Source organism: Pteronotus mesoamericanus, unplaced genomic scaffold (assembly GCF_021234165.1).
Source record: "Pteronotus mesoamericanus isolate MK-2021 breed Mesoamerican mustached bat unplaced genomic scaffold, CSHL_Meso_final scaffold_476, whole genome shotgun sequence".
Taxonomy (NCBI): domain Eukaryota; kingdom Metazoa; phylum Chordata; class Mammalia; order Chiroptera; family Mormoopidae; genus Pteronotus; species Pteronotus mesoamericanus.
In genome coordinates this window covers 539599-563247 of record NW_026555318.1, presented here as the reverse complement: position 1 = coordinate 563247, position 23649 = coordinate 539599, and the positions used below count along the sequence as shown (strand labels likewise).

General features: G+C 50.2%; 1 protein-coding gene across 1 annotated transcript; it reads right to left on the bottom strand.

Moving 5' to 3' along the window:
* Positions 1-8517: 8517 nt before the first annotated feature.
* Positions 8518-21687, bottom strand: CAVIN1 (caveolae associated protein 1). Its single transcript, XM_054593808.1, has 2 exons — positions 21053-21687; positions 8518-10944 (listed from the first exon to the last, which is right to left on the bottom strand). The coding sequence occupies exons 1-2, from the start codon at positions 21521-21523 to the stop codon at positions 10243-10245; spliced, it is 1173 nt and encodes a 390-aa protein (XP_054449783.1). The 5' UTR covers positions 21524-21687; the 3' UTR covers positions 8518-10242.
* Between the last annotated feature and the right edge of the window lie 1962 nt (positions 21688-23649).

Sequence of the window (23649 nt, the reverse complement as noted above, 5' to 3'; positions counted from 1 at the left end):
CTGGACTCTGCTGGAGGCTATGTATTCTAGCCCTAGAAATATACAGCATAAGCTATATGTTCTCATGGTTCCCCAAATGCCTGAAGCCCAGCTAAAGGCCACTTTACTTATATCCATGTGAGAGGTGACAGCAGTATAGGGCAACCGGTAGGCTCGCTTGTGATATAATAGAGTTTCCCATTGTCATCCTAATAGACGTGGTCCAGTGTGGAAATTGCTGTATCTGTGTGTGTGTGTGTGTGTGTGTGTGTGTGTGTGTGTGTGAGTGTTGATTGCTGCATCTATCTTTATCTTCACTCAGGACGAATATCCTCACCTTCCACACCACAAAACTCTGCTTTAGCTGTGCTTTCCCATGCAGTTGACTGCCTCTCTAATAACATGGGGCCTAATATTTGTTTAGTTATTTACTGCTTCCAAAGCACTTACACACTCATTGCCTCTTTTCTAACAATTATGTGTAGCAGGTAGGAAAGGCATGTTATATGTTGATAGGAAACTAAGGCCAAAAATAGTATGATGATCTCAGATCATGGAGAAACTCAGAGGTATACCAGCTGGCTTCAGCACCAGGTTTTTGAACTCCACATCCCAGAACTTTGCTCCATCCACTCAAATGCCTCCCTCCTCCCCTGACTCTTTAGCAGTTGGCTTTTGATTCCCTCATTGCCCTCCCCTGCATTCACATAGAAAATCTGCCCCTGACTTATCTGTTCCACCTACAAAACCTCTCTCTAGCGCAGCCACTGGACTGTCTTCACATTCTGCCAGTCCCCTTCACTTAAAGACGGCAGTTTCTTTCAGTTGAGCCAATGCTTTGCCCTGAACTCCCCTTTCCAGCCTCATCCACTCCATCTCACACTCCTTAGGCTCCCACACTGATGCATCACCTTCCTCTAAACATTTGAACATCTCTGTAATTTTATGCCATTGCAAATCTTCCCTCCACCTGGAATCCCCTCTCTTTCCTCATTTCCTACTTGAAAAACTCTTACTCATTCTTCAAAGCCCAGTTTCCACATTACTTCCTCTCGGCTTTCTGGGATTCTTCCTGGCAAAGTTCATCTCTTCTTCTGCCAGACTCCCTGAGCAGGTTGTTTCCCCCATCTAATGGAGTATTCTCTACCTCAGGCTGTAATGTATCCATTTATTAGCCAGTTCCTGGTAAATAAAATTAATGATTAACATCTATTAAGTAATTACCATGTTCCAGAAACTGAGCTAGGATTATTACATAGATTACCTCATTGGATCCTCACCAGAACCTAGTGAGGTAGGCTACTATTATAATTTTTATTTTCAACTGAGAAAACTGTGGCCAAGAAAGTGAAAGACTGGTCTAAGTTGCCACAGCTAGAAACTATAGGTAAACTCAGAATGAGAATTGGGTCTGGCTGACTCCAAAACCCAGACTCTCTGACCACATGATTGAAAGCATTTACCATCTAACCCAGAACTTACCTAAGACTGATTTAATTAAATACTAATAAACATGTCGAATAATCATACAGGCAGTAGCTAACACTTATAGAGTGTTTGCTGTGTACTAGCCAGCACTCTAAGTATGTTATATAAGCTATGCATTAACTCCTTTAATCCTTACAATAACCCCATGAGAAGCATACCATAATTTTACAGGCAGAGGAAATGAGGCTTACCCAAAATTAAGTGACTTCCCCAAGAACACAGACCTGGTAAATGGCAGAGTCAAGATTCAAATCCAAGTGGCCTACTTAGAGATCCTGAGTAACTGCTCTTTCTTAACTATTTCTCCAAGCCTAACCTTCCTCTTGGATCCCCAAAGAAGGGTCTAAATCAGGGGAAAAGGTGAGGCCCTCATTTCTACCTGTCAGGTGAATAAAGGCAGAGTGCAGAAGCCCAGTGAGTTTATGGTGGTCTATAAACATGTCCTCAAATTCTTTGACACTTTTCCCATCTAAAGGTAAAGTCTAATTCCATTCCCTCAGTAACTTGCTTCTAATGAGTAGCATATAGTTGAAATGATGCTGCATGACTTCTGAGGTTAGGTCATAAAAGGCAATACAGCTTCCACCTGACTCTCCTGGGAGACCCACTCTTGGAACTCAGGCACCATATTGTAAGGAGGCCCAAGCGCTAGGTAGAGGCCACATGAAGATGTTCTGCCAATAGTCCGGTTAAGGCCCAGCTGACAGCAAACATCAACAATGAGTGAGGCAGCCTCAGGATGTTTCCAGCTACCAGCTTTCAAGCCATGCCAACGGGGCAGAGAAGAGCCTTTTTTGCTGAGCCTTACTCAGATTAAAAAGTCATGAGCAAAATAAAAGTTGCCATTGCTTTAAGCCACTAAGATTTGCGATGGCTTCTTACACAGCAATAGGTAACCTTAACCACCTCAGAGAGACTCAGAGGAACGAGGCTAGATCGGAAACTGAGCTTATCAGACTCTGTAAAGTTCTAGATACACATTTTATTTACTTCCTCTTCCCTGGAGGAATTGGTAATAAAACTCTAACAAGAAGACACAGCAAGGAAGGGAACATTTGAGAAGAGCATTGGAGGTGGCAAACAGGTGACAAGTCACTGCAGTGACCAAAAGGGGCAAGAGGCAACTCGTATGGCTGACGGGATCCCCGTGGGGCTCAATAACAGAGAGATTCATTCACCCGGGGCTGGCAAGTCCCCTCTCACTAAAGTCCCAGAGAAGAGCAGGTCAGCGCAACGCGAGCTCCTCGGACCTCTACTTTCCTTGCGCAGAAGCGCTGCTCAGGAATCATCATATAAGCATTCCCTTTCCTCCTGTCTGAAGACCGATCCCCTGAATATTTTCAAGATTAAGGCCTTTTCCCAGGCTGCTTAAAACATCATTCATACTATGTCATTCTCTTCCTTCAGTGGCTTCCACGAGGCTTAGGATAAAGGAGTTCTCCGTTTTCTTATCCCCACCAGCTTTCTTCCTGCCCACGGTATTCTAGCCATCCACTTCCCACCTCAGGGCCTTTGCAGATGCCGGTCTTTTTCCTTCACTCGCTCTGACATGGCTAGTTTCTTCTCGCCCTTCTGGTCTCACCCGCGCAGAGAGGCTTTGTCGAACTACCCTTACCTATAGTTGCTCCCAGCCCCTTAATATGCCGTTTCCTGTGGAACTCTTGTTATAATTCTCATTTTATTGATCCATTTCCAGTTTCTTATCTGTCTTCCTCATTGCACTGTCAGTTCAAAAAAAAAAAAAAAAAAAAAGAATCTTACCTGTTTGATGCTCCCTTGTCTTTCCAGTGCCTAGAGAATAGGTACTCAGGAAACGCTTACTGAAAGAATGGAAGTGCTCTTGGGCCCACCCCTCCCTTTTCTGAGCTTTATCAATTCTCCTCTTCCACTGACTTTCTCCACTTATCCCCTCCCTTCTTGCTCCAAAGATACTCCTTCCCTATCTTGACCCTCAAGTAATCCCCCCTTCCCTATGATGGCCCCTATGTCCTCTCCCCTACTTGCTCCACCGACGTGGCTTCTGCCTCCTCCTCTCCACAGCACAGGGCTCTGGAAGGCCATCGGGGACCCCTGCTCCTCGAAGCTGATGCCTTCTCAGTCATCTTACTCACTTTTGCTGTAGAACTTAGTACTGTTGATCATCCCTCCCCCTAGACCTTCTTTCCTCCCTTGACCGTCACAGTGGTCAATGGAAGCAAATTTGTTACCTAGAAAGCTGACGGGAGCTGAGATGAGACCCCTTGGTTTGAATTCCGGCTCTGACAGAGAATAAGCGGAGCAACGCCGGACAAGTTCTTTAACCTCTCTCAGCCTCAGCACCCTCATCTTCAAATAGAGAATATAAGTTGGACTTTGGTGAGTTTGCATTAAAGCGTTTTTGATTGGAAAATACTGTCAGGTTAACTGTGCGGCATGGCAGGAAAGAACCAGGGCCTAGCAGGGTCTTCCCGCGCAGCAGCGCCACCTTGGGCCGACTGCTCACCCACTGTGAGCTTTGGTTTCCTTCTCTGTGTGGTAGAGAATATGAGACAATCTACCTCATAGGTTGTCAGGAAGAGTAAATGAGCAAACCTGTGAAGCACACGATATAGCACCTGGCATGTTGCAATCCATCGACGTATGTGAGGTTTGATTATCTTATGCAGAAAAACAAGGTCGGGGGAGGGCAAGACTTATTGAAAGGAAACAGATGTCTTGCAAATTTGAATAAAGGATTGAACATCCTCGCCTAGGGGAGGGCGATTGTAGGAATCTCAGCAGAGAGAGTTCGTGGAACATCTCACTAAAACTCTGCCTTTCCCTTGTCATGACTTGACTTGAGGGTGCTAATAAAAATGTTGTCTCTATGGCTGTTGGCCCAAAATTCTAAGTTGCTGGCAGAGATTTCATTAGCCCAGACAGGACGAGACGTCCATCCCTGACAAAGCAGCTGTGGACTAGGATAAGGGTCTCAGTCGCCCCACAGAGACAAAGGCCTGGAGGGAGGAGGCAGGAGCTTCTCTAAGCAGAGGAGAAACCAACCCAGGTCAGAATCACCTGGGATAATGTTTACGAAAGTGCCCTGCACCCAGCAAGATATGCTTCTCCCTCCCCGGCCATCCCAACCCCCATCGTCCCCTAAAGGTGGGCACCCACCTTGAATTCTAAATCCCATCCTCTTCTCTCCCTCCCTTGGCTCCATCTACCTACTCCTAGCACTTCAAGGATCACCTCTCTTCTGCTAACTTTTATCCTGAGTCTTATTAGGCATTGATAATTACTTTCTCTCCTGGGTCTGCAGCAACTTCCTCTGTAAAATGACTATTTCCTCACCTATAAAAAAGACCCCTTTCAGCCCTGACCTGTGTGACTCGTTTGGTTGGGTGTCGTCCCGCAAAGCATAAGTTCACCAGTTTGATTCCCACTCAGGGCAGATGCTTAGGTTGCAGTTTCAGGCATGTGTTTCTCTCTCACACCGATGTTTCCTTCCCTCTCTTGCTCCCTCCTTCCCTCTCCCTAAAAATAAATAAATAATAGTTTTTAAAAAGACCCTTTCTATATCTTGCATTCCATAATTCTGTTAACTATTCCTTAGTCATGTCTTCAGTTTTCCCACTTCCTTGTCTTCCTGCGTACTGTTCCCTTTGCCTAAAGAACCTTCATATTTCACTGCTTTAATTTAATTAACATGTGTAGTGTCCCTAGTGTTTCAATAGCTATCTCTTGGGTCCTGCCTGGCTCCAGTCCTCTTTTCCTGGGAATTGCTCCTCCCCTCCTCAGTCATACACTGGAATGGATCCCTTCAGCCACATACATCTACATGACATGATCCGGTCCCCCTGGCCATAGATTATTAAATCCAGGGTGAATACTAATGTTAACTGGCTTAATCAGATTCTCCCTGCCAGGAATTTAGAATTTGAAACAGAGAGGCTCAGGGCCCGGGTTCCATTAATGTCAGCATTTTAGAGAGGGTCATCCATCAACTCCCTCCCAGAAGTCCCTGGAGATCCCCTGATTCCTACTCTTCCTAGTCTGGCTGCTCGGCAATTCCTTGGAGTCCAGAGGATATCTTGGCAGCCTTCCAATATAAGTTTCTTTTTCCCTTTTGGCCAATGTCATTTTCTTATACTTTAACCCAAATGACATTAACCAATACAATTGTATTTGAGATACTGTTAGGCTCTGGTGACAAAAAAAAAAAAAAAAAAAAAATCAAGTAAAATATTATCTCTTTCCTGCAGCAAATATATTTGAAATCCTACTCAGGTTTAGAATCACTGCTTTTAAGCCCCCTCCCTCCTGTAAGCTGTTCCATAGTCCCCAGGCACGATTAATCCCTCTCCATGTATTACCACTGCATTTCGCTTTAACTGGCTCACAGTCATTGTTCGAGCTATTTTGAACATCTGCCTCTCCCCCTAGTTACAAACCCTTTAAAATCAAGGGCTAGGATTGTTGTCCCTGTAAGTCTCCTGGCTTCTAGCACAGTATCACAAACAGATAATTCAGAAAGAACATCTGTTGTTTTGTCTGCCCATCAACCTCCCCCCTTTCTATTGATAACAGCAACCCAATTTTCCTTTGGGAAATCAGCCTTTTTTAAAAAATATACTCAGCCCCACAATTCAGGTGGGTTCTAGAAGTGGTACATGACTTAGATTTGGTCAGAGGCATGGTGATTTGACTATGTGACCTATCAGGGTCAGTGGACATCATATCTGAGATTCTGGATGGAAGGATTTGGAAAGAAACCTTCTTAACTGGGTTCAACTGTTAAGCCATAAACCTGCAGCTATTGGTGGTCATCTTTGTCAACATATGAGGGAAATCTGATTTTAATGAAACAAACACAGTAGAAAAGAAAAGATAAGAAGAGATAAATTCCTAATATATTACATCAGAATTTGCACCCAGACATCCCTGGACATTTTTTATCAAGAACTTTTTCAGTTACATTAATTCCCTCTGTTTGTTTTCAGCTTTGGTTGTGTTTGTTGTTCTGTTTTGTTTTGTTTCTGCTGAAGCCAGTTTGAGGTGAGTTTATGACATTTGCAATGGAAAGAGTCTTGTAATTCATTCACTCATTCATTCATTCAGCAAATATTTATTGACACAAAGTTCTACAGGAGCCCTGAAAAGGGAGTGATCAGTATGACTGGGGTAGAGGTGGGAAAGTGATTGGTTTCAGAAGAGAGGTGGAGCCCTGGCCGGTGTGGCTCCATTGGTTAGAGCATCCTCCCACAAACTGGAATGTGGTGGGTTCAATTCCTGTTCAGGGTACACGCCTATGTTGCAGTTTGGCCCCTGGTCTGGCACCCTCTCATTGCATCAATGTTTCCCTCCCTCCTTTCCTCTCCTTCTAAAGTCAGTAAGCTTCTCTCCCTCTCTCTGTTCCTCCCTCCCCCTCTCTCTAAAGTCAATAGGCATGTCCTCTGGTGAGGATTAGAAAAAGGGGGGTGAAAAGGGAGAGGCCATTCCAGAGAGAGGGACCAGCCTGACCAAAGGCCCATAGGCCCGAATATTTGTGGTCCACGTTTGCCACCAGGCTCCCTAAAGAGCATGTTAGACAGTAAGCACTGAGGCAAGGACCACACTCTTAGAGAACTTGTGAGCCATGCTAAGGAGTATTTATATACTGGAATATTGGAATATAATATAAGCAAAAGGAAGTTTCCTGGCCCCAGTCTCTTAATTTTCAGTATAAGTTTCTATTTTTTTTTGGTGGGAAACCAACCTTTCTAGGGAACTTAGAACTCTGGACCCTGCAGTTTGGGGTAGAGGAGTTGAAAAGGAATGTACAGCTCATTAGGAAAGGCTCAGCTTGTTTGGGGTAGTAAGAGGAGTCTGGGATAGAGCCTGAGAAACATTGTATGGGTTGGTCAAAAGTTTGAGGTTTTTTTTTCCCCATAAAGTGGCTCTAGTAGCACTCAATTACCTTTAATTTCATTTGAAACAATTTTGTTAAATTATACTGTGACGACTATCATATCAGCATGCATTTTAAAAAAAAAACTTACCAAAATTGGTGAATTTTTGTGTAGCCATTTTAATGTTGAAGATGAAAGAAAATAGGCAACACTTTCAGCAAATTAGCTTTATTATTTCAAGAAAGGTAAAAACGCAACTGAAACTCAAAAAAAAGATTTGTGCAATGTGTGGAGAAAGTGCTGTAATTGATCGAACGTGTCAAAAGTGGTTTGCAAAATAATTTCATGCCAGAGATTTCTCGACGGTTGAGTGGGCCAGTTGAAGTTGATAGCAGTCGAATCGACACTTTCATTGAGAATCCTCAATGTTATACCATGCGGGACAGAGCCAACTTACTCAAAATATCCAAATCAATGAAGTTCTTGGTGAAAATGAAAAATGTGTCCCTCATTTTACAAAAAAAATATGGACTTTTTGGCCAACCAGTATTTATTAGGGACACTCCTTCCCAGGTGCTTCTCATGCCAGCAGAATCCACATGATGATTTGAGTCCATTGTTCTAGGAAATCTGTAACCCGTGGGAAGGTAGGGCACCCTGCTCGTGGGGAAGAGACTGTACAAACAACAAAATAGTGCCCATCCCAGGGTCATGAGGAGAATCATCTGTGTTGTGTGGCTATGACTGGCCCACATGCACTGGAATCCTTTCTTATGACACTCAGCCCTCTGAGTCCAGGGCCTCTGATTTTTCCCCTCCCTGAAGCGGCCCCCTCTAGGCCCATGATTCTGAAGTGTATATTTGGGGGACGCTCAGGCTAACTGGGCACGTCTGCAGAGCTAATGCCCTGACAGCTGGGAAGTAGATCCAGACAACACAGGGTTACAGGTTGCCTGGCTTAGAATCGCAGCTCCACCACTTACCAGCTATGTCACCTTACACAAGCCACTCTGTTTCTTCATCTCTAAAACAGGGATGACGATAACACACCCCACACACACCCCACGCAAGTGAAGCAAGTCTAAACCAACAGTCTCCTCTTTTTCTCGCCCCCTCCCTGCCCCCTTCACTTTTCCCTCCCATCCTCTGTAACCCATCCTATATAGAGCTGTCTTCGGAGAATACAGTCCAACACAGATCCTTTTAGAAAAGCAGGTTTATTGGTCAGGCTGCTCACCAGGACACAGCAACATGAGAGGCTCCCCAGAGCCCACAGGAACCAGCGTCTGCCCACAGCTCAGGCCCCTTCAACCCATCAGCACCTTGTCCCAGTCTCCATCCTGTCTCAGTTGACCTGTCTCCAAGCATCCACCAGAGGGAAGAGAACCAAGAAAGTGTATGTTGGGGGGTGGGGGTGGGGTGGAGCAAAGCTTTGTATTGTAAAAAAGGTTTGTGTCCGCAGGCTCCCTCTCTCCCTCCACCCCTTAAAGCGATCAGCTGTGATTCTAAAAAGCAGAGCAGGGACAAAAAGGCAAAGGCGATGGGGGAGAAGGGAGAATCCTTCAGCCTCCTCTGTAGGGAACTTGTGAGCCATGGCACAAATGACTTGTAGGAAAGGGGAGCTGTTTTTGCTTCTGACCACCCCCTTTAAACTGGGGAGGCTCAGCAGGACTCCAGTATCCCAAGGAGAACCTGGAAGCAGCGACTCTGTCAGCCCTAAAGATTCAGGAGAGGAGCCCACAAGGGCAAATTCTGCAGCTCTTCTACTAGTTCTAGGGAAGGGTCTCGAGAAGAGTCTGCCGGGTGCTCCATACACGGTGATACTCTCCTCACTCCCCCTCCAGCTCTCAGCTTGGTGGCCTGGCCATTCGCACCTCACTTTCTTTCTAATCTGCCTCCCTCCTGACTCTCAGTTCTTTGCAGCCTGGTGCTGCCCCCTTCTGGGACCCTAATTTCCTGGGCTTTGAGGGACGGACTGCCCCTGAGGCACCACCCAGATCCCAGTTGAGGGAAGGAGTGAGGCCTACGGCTCTTTTCTCTCTGGATCATCGCTTTCTCATCATCCCTCCTTATCCTGAGATGGAAAAGGAGCACTCAAGTTAAGATAGGATTCTCGCTCTGCATTTCTCATGCTGCTAATGAGGCAAATGCGCCTCTCTTCATCCATTTCCACTTTCTGCTATTTCCTGTTCTCCTTCCCAAAGCCACAGCCACCTGTGCCTGTGTGCAGATGCCTAACATGAAAGTGGGCCACTTTCCACTGCCACTCCCCAGGGCCCCGCCTGGCTCCAGCCTTCCTTGTTGGGACTCTGCAGATACAGCCTGTGCTGGACCCTCATCTATGGCTCCCTCTGCCCTCTCCCCTTTACAGCCCACGTTCTCCCAAAAGCTGCTTTCGAGTCCTTCCGGTATGGGGGCCTCCCATGTGGACAAAGGTCTTCTTCAGAATATGTTCTTTTCTATTACACTAATTTTGGCTTCGAAGCTTCCAGGGATCAGGATAAGAAAGAAGAGCTCAGTGAGCAGGAATGAGAGAGCTGGATGTGTGAGGACAAGGTTCGAGGGAAGGCAGCCTGCCCCGGGGCGGGGTGTGGGGCGACTGTGGAAATGATAGCATTTTCCCGCAGGATCCCCAGTTTGCACAACCAGGGCGTGGACCATCCCCTTTCCATCTCCGCCCAGACTACGCCCCGATTGGGGCTGGTCTTTGTGGAGGCTGCCTCCCCCTACCGTCTTAACAGCTCTAAGACTCGGAGGGGTGCTCCTTGAGGGAAAGGTGTTCGGTGTTCTCGATTTAGAAATGTGTGAGCCCGTCTGGGGCCCGAGAAAGAAGGCAAAAGAGAAAGTTCAGGAGGGAAGAGAATCAGGGTGGGGGCAGGGAGAGGTGGGGCGCAAGGCCTCCTGGGCAGAGCCCCACCCGTCCCCCTCAGTCGCTGTCGCTCTTGTCCACCAGCACGGCGTCTGACTCCTCGGTGATCTCCAGCAGCGTGTGCACGTCGGGGCTGCTCCCGCGCAGCAGATCCACGGCCTCGCCACGCTCCGCGCCACCCTCCTCATCGTCGTCGGCGCCCACCTCCACCATCTCGGTGGCCTTCAGCACCTCCACCTCGCCCTCGCGGATCTTCTTGACGTGGAAGGTGAAGGGCGGCACCTTGTAGACTGCCGTCTTGGAGCGCGCGTAGACCACGTGGTCCGGAGTGAAAGACTTGCGCAACTTCTCCCGAGAGGTCTTGAGCTTCTCCCGGCGCTCAGCGGGGACCAGGCGTGTGCCCAGCTTGTTCATGCGCTTCTCCAGTGTGTGTCGCGTCTTCTCCAGGTTCTCCTTGGTCTTGAGGCGGGTCTTCTCCAGGTTCTCGCGGGTGCGCACCCGGGTCTTCTCCATCTTCTCCTTGGAGAAGGCCTTCTTGAAGTCGTCCACGCGCCGCAGGCCGCTGCGCTTGATGCGCTCGGCGCGCGACTCCTCGATGACCTCCTCCACCTCCACCGCCTCGTCCGAGGACAGCTCGATGGCCGCGTCCTCGTCGGGCCGCTCACCCTCAGCCAGCTCGTCGCCTTCCTTCTCGGGCAGCGTCTCCGACTCTTTCAGCGACTTGCTGATGCTCAGTTTGGCAGGCAGTTTCACTTCGTCCTAAAGGGAAAGCAGAGCGGAAAAGATGAAGGGGGCTGCGGGCACTTGGGGGGACGATGAGTGAACCCGAGGCAGGGTGGCGGTGGTGCTGGGCAGTGTGCGGTACCCACGAAATCGGCCTGAACGTGTTTGCCATTGCATCCCCAGCGCCGGGCACAGACACCTTATTTGCACCCCGCAAGTGTGTCGAATGAATGAGAGCTCCACAGACAGGGCAAGGAAGGAACAGGGCTTCTGCACGCCAGTTAAATAGCTCTGCGGCCCTCCAAGGCGGTCCTTGGGCCCTACATCCGCCCTTACATTAAACCACTCCTTGCCACGTGCGTCCCAAGGAACACGACTTAACTTTGGAAATGGGCAGAGCGCCCTCTGGTGCACTAAGTCACACATTGCCCGAGCCAGGCCTGAAAGCAGAAGGGTTTGCGAAAAGTTCGTTCAGGTCGAGGGGTCGGGAAGGGAGGTGAACACGCAGCCAGTATCAGGCAAGTCCCAAGTAGGGCAACTTGAAGGCAGGATAAAGAGGATGCATCTCCCGTTTCAAACCGTTTCAGAACAAGTCTTTGGGAAGAAGAGCTGTGGCCCATGCCCCACTCCTTGACCTCCTCATATTGTTTGGTTCCACCCTTGCATGTTCCCCTCTCCCACCTTGTAGAAATTCAGAAAAGAAAGAGGCAAACACTAGCTGTCAGCCAAAGGCATGTACTCTCCCCAGCACAGATACCTCTTCTGGTTCTGACTTCCCTACCTGGGAATGGAAGGGAGGCATTGCTTTTCCATTCTTGCTTCCACTCCCGCGCCCCCCGCCGCCCCGCAGATTGGACCTCAAGAGGCCAGGAGTAGCATGATGGTCTCACACTCCCTGAGAGCCTGGAGCTCAGAGCCAGTTCTTCCTTCCTCCCCCGGAGGACCCAGCACCAGCACTGTTTTGCACTCGGAGAAGTTTTCCAAGATCCTGACTCTGGGCCCATGTTTCAGAATCTCAGGATCACCTCCAACAAGGTACGGGGAGGCCGAGCACAGAAAGGGAAAGGGACGTAACTCAGAACGTAGACAGGGCCTCCTTTTGGGCCCAGACTCTCTTTAGAGACTTCAGCTGAAGGAATGAGAGATGGTTTCTCAAGGGTTTTCTGAGATTGTTTCCCAGTGTTGTAAGAAAATCCCAACTGAGAAAAATTGAGGCATCGTGAAACCTATATCATCCTATTGACCAATGTCATTCCCATAAATTTGATTTTAAAAAAATAAGAAAGAAAAGAGAGGCAACATGAGCTGAACAACTCCCCTCTCATAAATACGCAAATACACACACACACATACATACATTGGCCACTTGGTATCTCCGCACCACCTGCTACAGAAATTCCTTCCCTGGCTCCTGACTTCTTTCCTTTTCCCTCCCATCCACATCCCCCCAGAGTTTCCTGGTTTACACTGAAAACTAGGAACACCCCTCCCAACTTCCTTCCCTCCCTGTCAATAGCATTAGCAGGGACAAAGAGAAAATAGTGGCTCCACCTCTGCTCCCAGGCTGGGCACCAGCTCTTCTGGGCATCAAGCCACCTCAAGCTCTAGTCACTTGACTACACCTCCCAGCAGGCAAGATGCCCTGGGCACTGGGCATGCTGGGACTTGTAGTCTCTACTTGCCATAGCTGGTTTAGTACTATTATGGGCATCCTATTTCATTCTGTTAATCCCTCTGTCTTCTACACTTACAGAGGCATTGAGGGGATGTGTTCCTCGTTCCAAGTGTAGGAGGGCCCCAACCTCTCTTATCATCCCCTCTTAGTTCCAGTTTGTACTCTTTGGGTCTCTTTTTGCAGTCAGTTTTCCCCAGCCACTACTCGGGTCCTCTGTCTTTCACACCATTTTAGGAATCTCTGGGATCTAAACTCTCCACTACCTCTTCATCTATCTCCACCCAGAATTTACCTGCAGTCCTGTATTTAAAAAAAATTCAGCACTGATCTCTCCTTTACAGCTTCCCAGAATAAAAACCCACAACCCGGACACCAGAGGGTGGAGGGGAACCCCTCCTTTCTCTAAGCTCAGACAATGTGGATGCGCTTGGGAGGATTAAGGGTGAAGGGCGGGGAATAGTCAGGAAACAGTCCCAGCTGCTGGAAAACAAATCCACATTGTCTCTCTGCCCCACTCCCAGCATCCCCAATTCTCCCCACTGATCCACCCCACTCCATAAAGGCTGAGCTGGCTGGTTTCCCTGGCCTCTGGCTTGCTAGATAAAGGTCTTTGCCAACTGAGCTTGGAAGTGAACAGGGCTGGGGAGAGAGTTGTAGACTTCTTGTAGCCAAACCCACCTTCTCAGAGCCTGACAAAAGGTCTCAAATTCGACCTCAGGGAGCAATCCCCATGAGGGAGGGTTTATTTCTGGGTTTGGGGGCATCTCCCTCATTCTGGGTAGGGAGCTGGGAATAGACCTCATTCACTATAGGTTCCCTTCAGAGTGATGGCTTACGCCAGAGGAGCTGCCTTCTTGGTCGAAGGTCAGGGGATGAGGGAAGAAACGCCTTGGCCGCAGTTCCTGGACAATGCCCAGTAGGTTGGTTCTGGGGAGGGTATACCACCAAGACTTTAGCTTTTCCCCTCCATTAATGGATTTTTTCTTTTCTCCCCCTTTCCAGGCCAGGTTTCCCCTATGACTCACAGCCTTGGAGTGCTATCTTGGGCCCACCCAATGTGCCTGTTGCTACAACAACCATAAACACAATCCCAAAGCACCTCCCCGCTACCCTGGGCACACAGGCCAGGCACCCTTGTCCCACCCTTGCTTCCCTGGCAGAGCTCCTGAACCAAAGGAGAGGCCTCCGGGGGTGGCAAGGAGGGAGAGTTCTGCTTGTTCCGTTTTCACATTTTTTTTTATTAAACAAAACCACCACTCCCAACAGGCTTGGTTTCCAGAGTTACCTTTAATGACCAGGTCTGAACAAAAGCATGTACGGCTTCCCCTGCCCCCGCCCAAGCACACACAGCTCCCCAACCCAGGAAGGCACCAGCGCAGGGTGAATTTAGAGGAGCCCTGGAGAAGCTCCCAGCCCCTTCCACACCACTCCCCAACCCTGCTGTATAAACTTAGGATCCTCTGGCTTAAGAAGAAAATGTTACAGTGATAATTTACTTGAGCACCTACTATGTGTCCAGTCCTTGGCCAGGCACTTCACATTTGTCAGGGAGAATGTCATATAGCTCTGGGTAGGAGCCTTTCTTGACATAGAGTGAACCAGCCCTGTCCCCAGCTACTGTCTGGGAATGGCCAGGGTAGACTTTGGAAAGGTAACCCAGAGAGCTAGGATCTGCTCAGACAAGGTGTTGGGAGAAGGTGCAGGCTGAAGGAGAGGTGAAAGAGAGGGAAAGTCTTAAAAAATCAGGCTCTGCCCTTGAGGCTGCCAAGACAAGAGGGTGGGAGACACCAAAGGCAGAGGGTCCTTTTTTGCTATAGTGTGATTCTCAACAGAAGTGATATTGTCCCTAAGAAGATGGAAATTGCCTCTTGAGGGGTCAGAGGGGCTTAGGTATAGTAATAGTTTGTGGTGCTCCAAAGAGTCCCAGTACCTTAACAAATATGTAGTATAATTGTAGGATTAAAATTTCATGGAGGAGGGGACAATTAGGGGGAAATGTCTAAAAGGACTCCTCAGGGGCATGATTATGAAAAAAAAAAAAAGGTTGAGCAACATTATGCTATAGGGAGGCCAGAGAATCCAAGCCAGAACCAGCTAAAATGCCCCCCCACTTCTTTGGCCTGTCTGAGTTGGCAGCTTTTGAGTGCCCCACCCAAGGCAGGATCTGGCAAACATAAGGGATCTCTTTGCAAAACATTAAAAGAAAACTGGAAAAAATAAGTGTAAATGTTTTCCTCCGCTACATGGGGGGAGGTGGCGAGGGCACAGAACAGTCCCCAGGCTTGGGCTTCATAAGGGCCTCCCTTGAGGGGCTTTGAGCCAAACTGGCTTGCCCCTGAGGAGGAGGCAGAGGGCGGGGGAAAGGGAGAATCCTAAACCTTGGCTCAGTTTCAAGCAACTTCATGCAGGGCAGCATTGGGTGCAGCTCAAGTACAGTGTTTGGAGTGTCGTTATTAAGACAAACCCAAGGGAGGGGGGCCTCCCCTTCACCTCCCACTCTATTGCACAAACCACATTTGCCTGAACTCTGCCTAATACAAGAGTGTTTCCTAATACCCATCACCCACCCATAGGGGGCAGTGGCTTGGAAGAGGCCCACCATCCTGCACTGACCACCACCAGGCGGTGAGCTAGTGGTGGACTCTAGTGACACGCCATGCCCACAGACCTGGGGGATCCAGGAGGCCCTAAACACCCCCACCGGCTGTCGGCTCCTTTGGGGTGGGCAGAGACACAGGCTCTGGGTAATAGGGTAGTGCTCTAGGCGTCTGATCAAAGGGTGGGATCTCAGGCACTGTATCAGGCTTCAGATCAAAGGGTTCAGTCTCAGGCAGAAGATCAAAAGGCACAATCTTGGGTGTGACCAGGTCAGAGGGTGCATTCAGCTTCTTCTTGGGCTAAGGTGAGGAAAAGGGGTTTAAATGGGGTTTGGAATGGGTGCAGACAGGGTTGAGAGAAAGAGGCCTTGGTGAGCATGCCGAGTGGGGATGGGTGAGTAGGGAGGAGGAGGGAGGACACAATGTATTAGGATGGAAAGAAACCACATTTTCAATGCTTCATCAAGAGGGCCCTGGGGCTGGTGGGGTGGGACCAACCCAGGCCCATGAATTAATAAACACAATTTAAATGGAACACCCTCCCTTCCTCCCTCTAGAATCTTCCCCAGTCCTGGCCTTGGCTTCCTGTCAACTGTGGTTGGGGGATGATGCTACTGGGGGGTCGGGGTGGGGTGATGGCGGAAAGAGGCTGCTGGGGGTAGAAAAGGAGTTTTCTAAGAGCCAAGTCATTGGATTCTAACTGTGGAGGCTCCAACGACTGAAAGAGGAGGCAAACGACTTCATTGTCTTCAGAGTCAGATGCTGCTGATCCCAGTTTGCGTTATTCCCCCGGGCAGGGCGGGCACTGGGTGCCGTCCCGGATGAGGAGACGCACGCAGAGGCGTGGAAGAGAGACATCCTGGCTATTTCTCTTTGGCCACATCCTCATTTCCTGCCTCTCTTGCCACCCTTCCCGCCAGCCATGCTTGGGCTATCGGACACCAAGATGCACAGAGAAATTAAGCTGTTTTTATGACAGGCGGGCCTACATCCTGGGGCACCCAGCGCCACCTCCCCACTCTCCCTCCTGAGGGGCTGAGCCTCCACTCTTACTTTGGACAATGGGGAGACGTCAAGGGAGAGGGACAGTTGGGTCTGTCACTAGACTCTGGCAATAGCAGTGTCGAGTAAAGGTCTGCAGCCACCAAAACACAAAGTAGCAGGTGCCAACCTGCCTGTGGGGTACAAGGAGAAGGCTGGAGGGGCAGGAAGGCTGAGGAGACAGGCGCTAAGGGACGGGGTCTTTTTCTGGCCAAGGGCAGAGGCCATACCAGGGGAACACCCACACGAGGCGGGGAGCTCCAGTCCTTACACCCGGTTCTCCCCGCACAGGCACCGTCCATGGGCCAGGCGATCACACATTGCCTCTCCTTCCACACTATGAGGCTGAGCAGCTGAAGGCCACCAACCTCAGCCACTGTCAGCCAACACTGCACACCCGCACACACAGAGCGGTCCCAGTGCCGGGACTGTGATCCTGTCTCGCTCAGAGAATGAAGGGGTCAGAAGGAACCCTCTGTTAGGGCTAGCCTCCGCCCTGTTTTCTGCTGCAGAGCCCAGGAATGGAAAGCGAAGGTGGGGAGCAGAAAGCGTAGCAAAAGCCTGAATGGTGTGGCCCAGTTGGTTGGGTGTTGGTCTAGAAAGCAAAAGATCACTGGTTTGATTCCCAGTCAGGGCACACTCCTGAGTTTTGGGTTGGTTCCCTGTCAGGGCTCGGTTCCCCACTGAGGCTTCAGAGAGGTAACTGATCACTTGCTCTCTCCCATCCAAGAGGCAACTTATTAATGTTTCTCTCTCTCTTTTTCCCTCCCTTCTCCTCTCTAAAATAAATAAAATATTTTTTTTAAAAAAAAGTGCAGCCCATGGAGGGGGTGGGGTACACCTGGGATCTGGCCTCAGCTTTGACCCCCAACCTCTTGAGTGACAATAATCAAGTGACTTCCCCTTTCGAAGCCTCGGCTTCCTCCAATACAAAATGAAGAAACTGGAATTGATTATCTCTGAAGCACCTTCCAACTCAAAAATTGTATCATGACAAAATGATAAAACACTCACAATGGTATGATTTTTAAAAATGGAACAAACTACTACTTATCTCTGAGGTTGCCTGCCTAGCAACGATAATCCTTCTCCTCTCCCTCCCAGTTGCCCAACCTCCCAACCTGTGCCATCTCCCTTTTTGACTGACCTTTACAACAATCAGACTTTATTTAAAAAAAAACATTAGAGCAAAGAGCATGATTTCCTTTAGTCTTAGAAATACCCCTAGATCTGGCTGGTGTGGCTCAGTTGGTTGGAGCATCATCCCTTAACCAAAAGGTTGCGGGTTCAATTCCCAGTCACGGCACATACCTCAGTTGCGAGTGCATGTGGGAAGCAACCGATTGATGTTTCTTTCTCACTTTGATGTCTCTCTCTCCCCCTCCTCTACTTCTAAAAGCAATGAAAAAGCAATGAAAGTACTCAGGTGAGGAAAGAAAGAAGGAAGGACGGACAGGAAGGAAGGACCCCTAAAAATAAAATGTCCTCCCTGCTTAGGATCCAGTGACCAGGAAAAACAACCCAAACTCAGCTTTGTGCAGGAAAGATATGATGAGCAATCTCTCCATGGCCATTAGGCTTAGGGGAACAAGAGGGACCAGAATCCCGAGTTGGGAATATTTTTTTTACAAAGTTTTGGAATTCCAGAACAAAGTAGGCTTGATTTGCCTTGAGTCCAAGAAGAAGCTGTAGGATGGGTTAGGATTTGGGGAGAAATCAGCAAGCCTTCATTCCAGCCCTGGTGTCCTTGCCTTTAATGCCTAGGACCCACCTGATCCTTTAAATGCTTCCTGGTCCTGTCCTCAAGCACTTGGAGCAGGTCTGATGAGTCTGTTTGTAGGTCACTAACTGCCTCATCAAAAACACTCCAGAACACATTTATTACCATTTTATCCTCCCTTTCTGGATTCCAAAAGAACTCTAGCAATATCCAAATTATTGTCTGGGAGAACTGGCTCTTTCATAATCACAGTTCCTCCTGTTTGGATGGTGCCCAAATCTGCCTGATCCTCCCAGCAGTTCTCAATCCACTGACCCCAAACTAGTAGCAGAATTGACTTCTCTCATTCACTAACTGTTTGCCTGGCTAGGCGCCATCTGATAGGATGGGATGCCAAACTGCTACTTCTTGTTTGGGAGACAAGAGGGAAATGCCAGGGAGGGAATGAATTTCATGCTTGTGTGTGTGTGTGTGTGTGTGTGTGTGTGTGTGTGTGGTCAAATGCAAACTTCACCTGTGATGTCATTGTGTCTAGCAGTTCCCTGACTCAGGGGTGGGGCCACACAAGGGATTCCCTCCTTTATTCCCCAGGAAGAAGGTGTGGAAGGCCAGATGACCTGACCCCACAGCTGGGGCCTTCCCACCCTTTGAGGATTCCCTCCACCCTACCCCCGCCCCCGGCCATATCATCACCTCCTACATCTGCACTGGGGAGTACAGAATCTCCTGTTCCCACGCTGGAGAAATCATACCATCCTGTGAGGCCTTTCTCCAAATCTCTCCGTGCCTGGCCACCCAAACATCCTACCCCAACTGCCCGATTTTACCATAAATGTTGCCACACCCAGTCTTCCCTATTAGGTCTGCCAGGGCCGAGAGCTATTTTTACCTCATTCTCTTCCCAGGCCTGCAGACCTCAGGGAGGAGCAGCCTCTGCCTTCCTCTAGCATCTGAGTACCCCACCCGCTTGCCCCAACTTAGAACATCTGCTGTGCAGCTCAGGGAAGTTCTGCTTCCCTGAGCCCCACCCTGTTGCCGGAGTCTTTATCTCTGAGATCCTCTCAGAGTTGGGACCACTTTAGTCCTTTGTTATTTCCCCTGACGTTTGGGAGCTTGGGATCCACAGCCTGAGCTATTCCTACCTCGACTCTGTTCCCTGCTGGCCCTGGGTTAGTGCAAATGCAGTCAAAGCCACCCTGAGATTAGACCTCCTACTCCCACAGACACACAATTCCCAGCGACAGATCCCTGCCAACTGCTGAGAGGGAGTAACAGAGGGATGCTCTTGGCCTCTGCATGGAAGCCTTTCTCCCTCCATACCCGTCCTCTCGGAATCTCCATCTTTGACATGGGGAGGTTTACCCCAAGACCAAGAATTTTCCCAGGTCCTACGGTCTGGGACATTTAAAGGTGAGAAGGGTCACCCTTTCAGCCCTCCATGGCAGCCCTCTACCATACCAAATAGAAACGATAAAGCTGGTTTGCTCCCCTGTCTTGCGCTCCTTCCTTTGGTGCCCCTCGGTGCTGGGTAGATCTCTTTAGAAATCATATGCATGCACACACGTGCACACACACTGCTTTTTCCAAGCAGATCAAGTGGAAACAGCTCTGGGGCAAACATTTACTACCAGATAGTGCTGTATGGGGAGAAGCAAAGCTTTGTAGAGGCCTCTTGGGGAAAGTCCCTAGGCAGGGAGGAGGCAGGCAGAAATGTCACTTCTGCCCCTGTCCCACCTCTGCGTTTGGCGAAGTGCCAGGTGGCCCACCTCCCAGTACCTATTGTCTCCAGACACTTGTCTCACCCTAAATCTCTCTTAGCTCCTTCTGGAGAGGCCAGCTCAAGGACACATAGCATCCCAGATGGTCACTCAGAAGCCAGCTTGACCAAGCCCCAGAGTCTCCAAGGAACCGAAGCTCCCTGATAGGGGTCGTCTCACCTAGGGGTTGCGGGAAATCCGGCCTTCCTTTTCTTTCCCCTCCCTTCGATAGGGAGAGGAAGGGGAAGAGGGGGCACAGGTGACCTCCCACCCCCACGATCTCATCTCCTTGGGATAGGAACACCCACCAGGCCTGCGGGAAGCAGAGAGGAGGTGAGACTGGGCGCACTCAGCCCAAGCGAGGATCATCAAGCCCTCAGCTGAAGCCCAACTTAATGGTATTGGGGAGAGGGTGTGGAGAGAGGCAGGTTTATTCGGGGTTAAGATACAAAAAGTACATTTTTCATCCTGGTGGGAGGAATGGGGAGAGGTGCAAACGAATCAACAAGCGCCTGGGCGGAGCCTGGAGCGCGCCAGCCTCCTCCAGCCAGAGTGCCCGCTGCTCCGCCGCCCCCGCAGGTATGCGAGGTGATTCACTGCGCCCGGACCGCGGGCCTGGGTTGTCCACTCCCCTCCACCAGCCCCTCTTGCCTTCTTCACCCACCCACCCCCACCCCACCCCCGCCTGCCTGCGTCCATCTGGCCGAGAGGACGGGCGCGCCTCTGACTAGGGCGTCCCCAGGGGCCAGAAAGTGCCGGGAGGCCAGGGGCAGATCGCACCGCGGGGATAGGGTAGGTAGCCAAGGCTGAGGCGGGGGTGCGGGGTCCGCGGGGCTGTGCTGGCTCCGGCGTCCCTCGCCTGGCTCAGCCCCCGCCGGTGCGTGCCTGGGCCCTGAATCACCCGCTATATCGGGCGGGCAGCGCCTGAGGCCCCAAACCCGGGCCTTGCCGCCAGTGTCCGTTTACAGCGGGTCCCAAAAGCCGCCAGGGACCCAAGGCTTTTCCCAAACTTCCCCGCAGTAGACTTTTGACAGAGCCAAGTTGGGAGCGGTCTGCGAGGGACAGTGTCCCCGTGTCCAGTCCCCTAACTCGGTTCCACTACGTTTGACACCGAAGGGAGGGGGGTTCGGTGAGGAGACGCGGGGTAGAGAGCGCGCCCCTCTGCGCACTCCAGGAATCCGCTCCTCACCCCACCCCACCCCAGGATTGGTCGTCCGAAGGAGGGTGGATCCCCCGGGCCGGGACAAGCCGGCGGGAGCGCCGCGCCGAGGGTAGGTCCCCCCACCCCAAGCCCCGGGCCTGGGACTGCGGGTCAGGCGTGGAGCTCTGGGCGAGGTCCGCCCCGCCAGCTCACCTGGTAGATCATAACTTTAAAGTTGCGGCGCCGCAACAGCTCGGCCTCGTTGACCTCCAGCTTCTTGATCTGGCCGGCCTGGCGCTCCAGGCTGCCGCGCACGGTCTTCACGTTGACGCTGACCTTGCGCACCTTCTCCAGCAACTTGCTCACGGTGTTACTGGTGGTGGCGTGCGCCTTGCCCAGCTTGCTCAGCTCGCCCTGGATGCTCTGCACGGCGCCCTCCATCTCCGCCTGCCGCTCCTCCAGCTGGGCTTGGGTCAGCTGGATCTGGTCGACGGCGCCGATGATTTTGTCCAGAAGGCTCAGCACCAACACGCCGTTCACCTGGTCCGACTTGATCAGCTCCTCAGAGCCGGCCCCTGACGGCTCCTCGGCCGCCGGCCCCCGCACTATCGAGGACCCCGGGTCCTCCGCGTCACGGTACCCGGGGAGCGGCTGTTCGACGATGTGGAGCTGGGTGTCCTCCATGGCTACCCGGAGCCGTGCAGGGCCGGCGGGTGGAGCTGCAGCTGGAGCGGGAGACCGGGAGAGGAGGAAGAGCGGGAGGGGGGGAGGAGAGTGAGCGATCAGAGAGCGGAGGAAACTCAAGCCACGTCCGTGCGCTCCGGGACCGCGGCCAGAACTGTGGGGGGGCGATCTCTGGGCTCCCGGGCTCCCAGGCCAAACCCGGGAGTCTCGTCGCCCATTGGCTGGCCCCACCCCAGAAAGGGAGGGACCGGGGCCGAAGGGGAGACCGATGATGGGGGAGGGGGCAACCAAGGGGGACCCAAGAGCCGACCGCCCCACCCTTCCCAGGATGGTTGGAATAGTTGGAGCCGGAGACTAAGCGGAGGCGATGAGAGCGGGACTGCGACGGAGGAATGTGAGCTGGAGAGGAAACAGGTCCTAGAATGTTGCTCTACTTTTCCCTCTCTCCTCTTCTGCTCACTCGCAAATCTGCCGCAGCCTTTCAAGCTCTACAGTGGGGGAATCAGGTGGAACGTGAGAACCTGAAATTATGTGTGAAATATTGTATCATAATGGCTTGCGCCCAGTGTCTGAAAAGGAAAGGGGCCACTCTCTTTTCGAAGGGGACTCTAACCATCCCACCCCCCAAATTGCCAACTGCTATTCTAAAAGCCTGGGGGGTTGCTTGGGGAACCGAAGAAAGAGAACTTCAGCTAGGCTCACAGAGGTGGTGCGGGGCTGCAAAGCTCCTCTAGTTTTCTGTTAGCATTATCCTAACAGAATAGAATTAAAATGGGCAATAAAATAGACAGGAAAGCCTTTTACCCACTTACAACCTTTCTCCAAAAATCAGCTTTTCCTGTGTTTGCCCCTGCCCCGGAGGCCTAGCTGACACTAACTGCAGAGCAGGATCTAGGAATGCACCCTCCTCTCTAGATTCTAAAGACGAGCGCTCAGGAATCAGAGAAATAATCAAATCTCACCTTCTCGTTTGACAGAAGGGAACAGGAGGGCCGGGAGAGGGCAAATGACCTGCCGGAGTTTACCTGCAGGGTAGCATTGGCTTGATGCTCAAACCAGGCTCCCCTCACACTGTCTCCCTTAGCACTCACTGTACCTTTCGTTAGTACGGGATGAGCTCACATGGCCACCCACATGAGCTGCTTTTGAGCCTGTCGGCCTGAGGGTTAACTATGGACATATTTTCAATTATAATGAGTACCAAGGAGCAGGACCAAAGAGGACCCTTAGCTCAGAAGTCCAGGGAAAGGGAGGCTGCTATGCAAGCCCATTTTGCTCTCTAGCACCACATTGGAGCTGGGAGTTCGCGGGAACCGCATCACCCCCCTTTCCCCCAGAAAACCTGCAAACCTTTTCCCTAGTTAGGAAACCAAGCCTGGGTTTCCCTAGCTGGATAGATGATGGTCTTGGCAAAAGATCTGTTCTAGTCTGACATGGGTTGTCATTAGGAGGGGTGAAAAACTGCTTGGTGAAAACCCAGGGCTCCATCTGTCTAGCTGGAGAACCCACCAACCCAGAAAGGAGCTGGAGAGCTGTCTGGGATACTCCCAAGGACTACTGGGAAAAAACATTTCCCTAACACTTCAATAGCTGTTTTCTCAGAAGCAAATGGCTTTCTTGTTTGAGATTAAAGTAGAATGAACTGGTAGATGAGTATAAAATCATACCTGGTGTATAAAATCATATATAATATATAATTATATATATATATATATATATACACATATATATGCATGCTAGACCTGACCAATTTATTTTAGCATTTAGAAGAAAATGTATTTTGGCAGTCTAAGTTGCTTCTTCCAATAAGCATTGGTAAGATTTCCGGAAAAAAGAAGGGTGACAGTAGAGAAACTTACTGAACTTTCATAAGGTTCTTACATTTTTAATTGGTTAGAATATTTTCATAGGTAACATGAAAGATACAAAGTGTGAATAGCACACAAAAGTATAGTGAAAAGAGGTTTTCTTTCAACCCCTGTCTGCAGGAACTAATTTTTTTCCCATGAGATAATTGTTACTATTTTCTTGTGGAGTTTTCTATAGAAAGTCTCTGAATATATAATCAAATATATATATATATATTGCTCAGCATTTTTCTTTTTTCAGTCACTAATATATCTTGA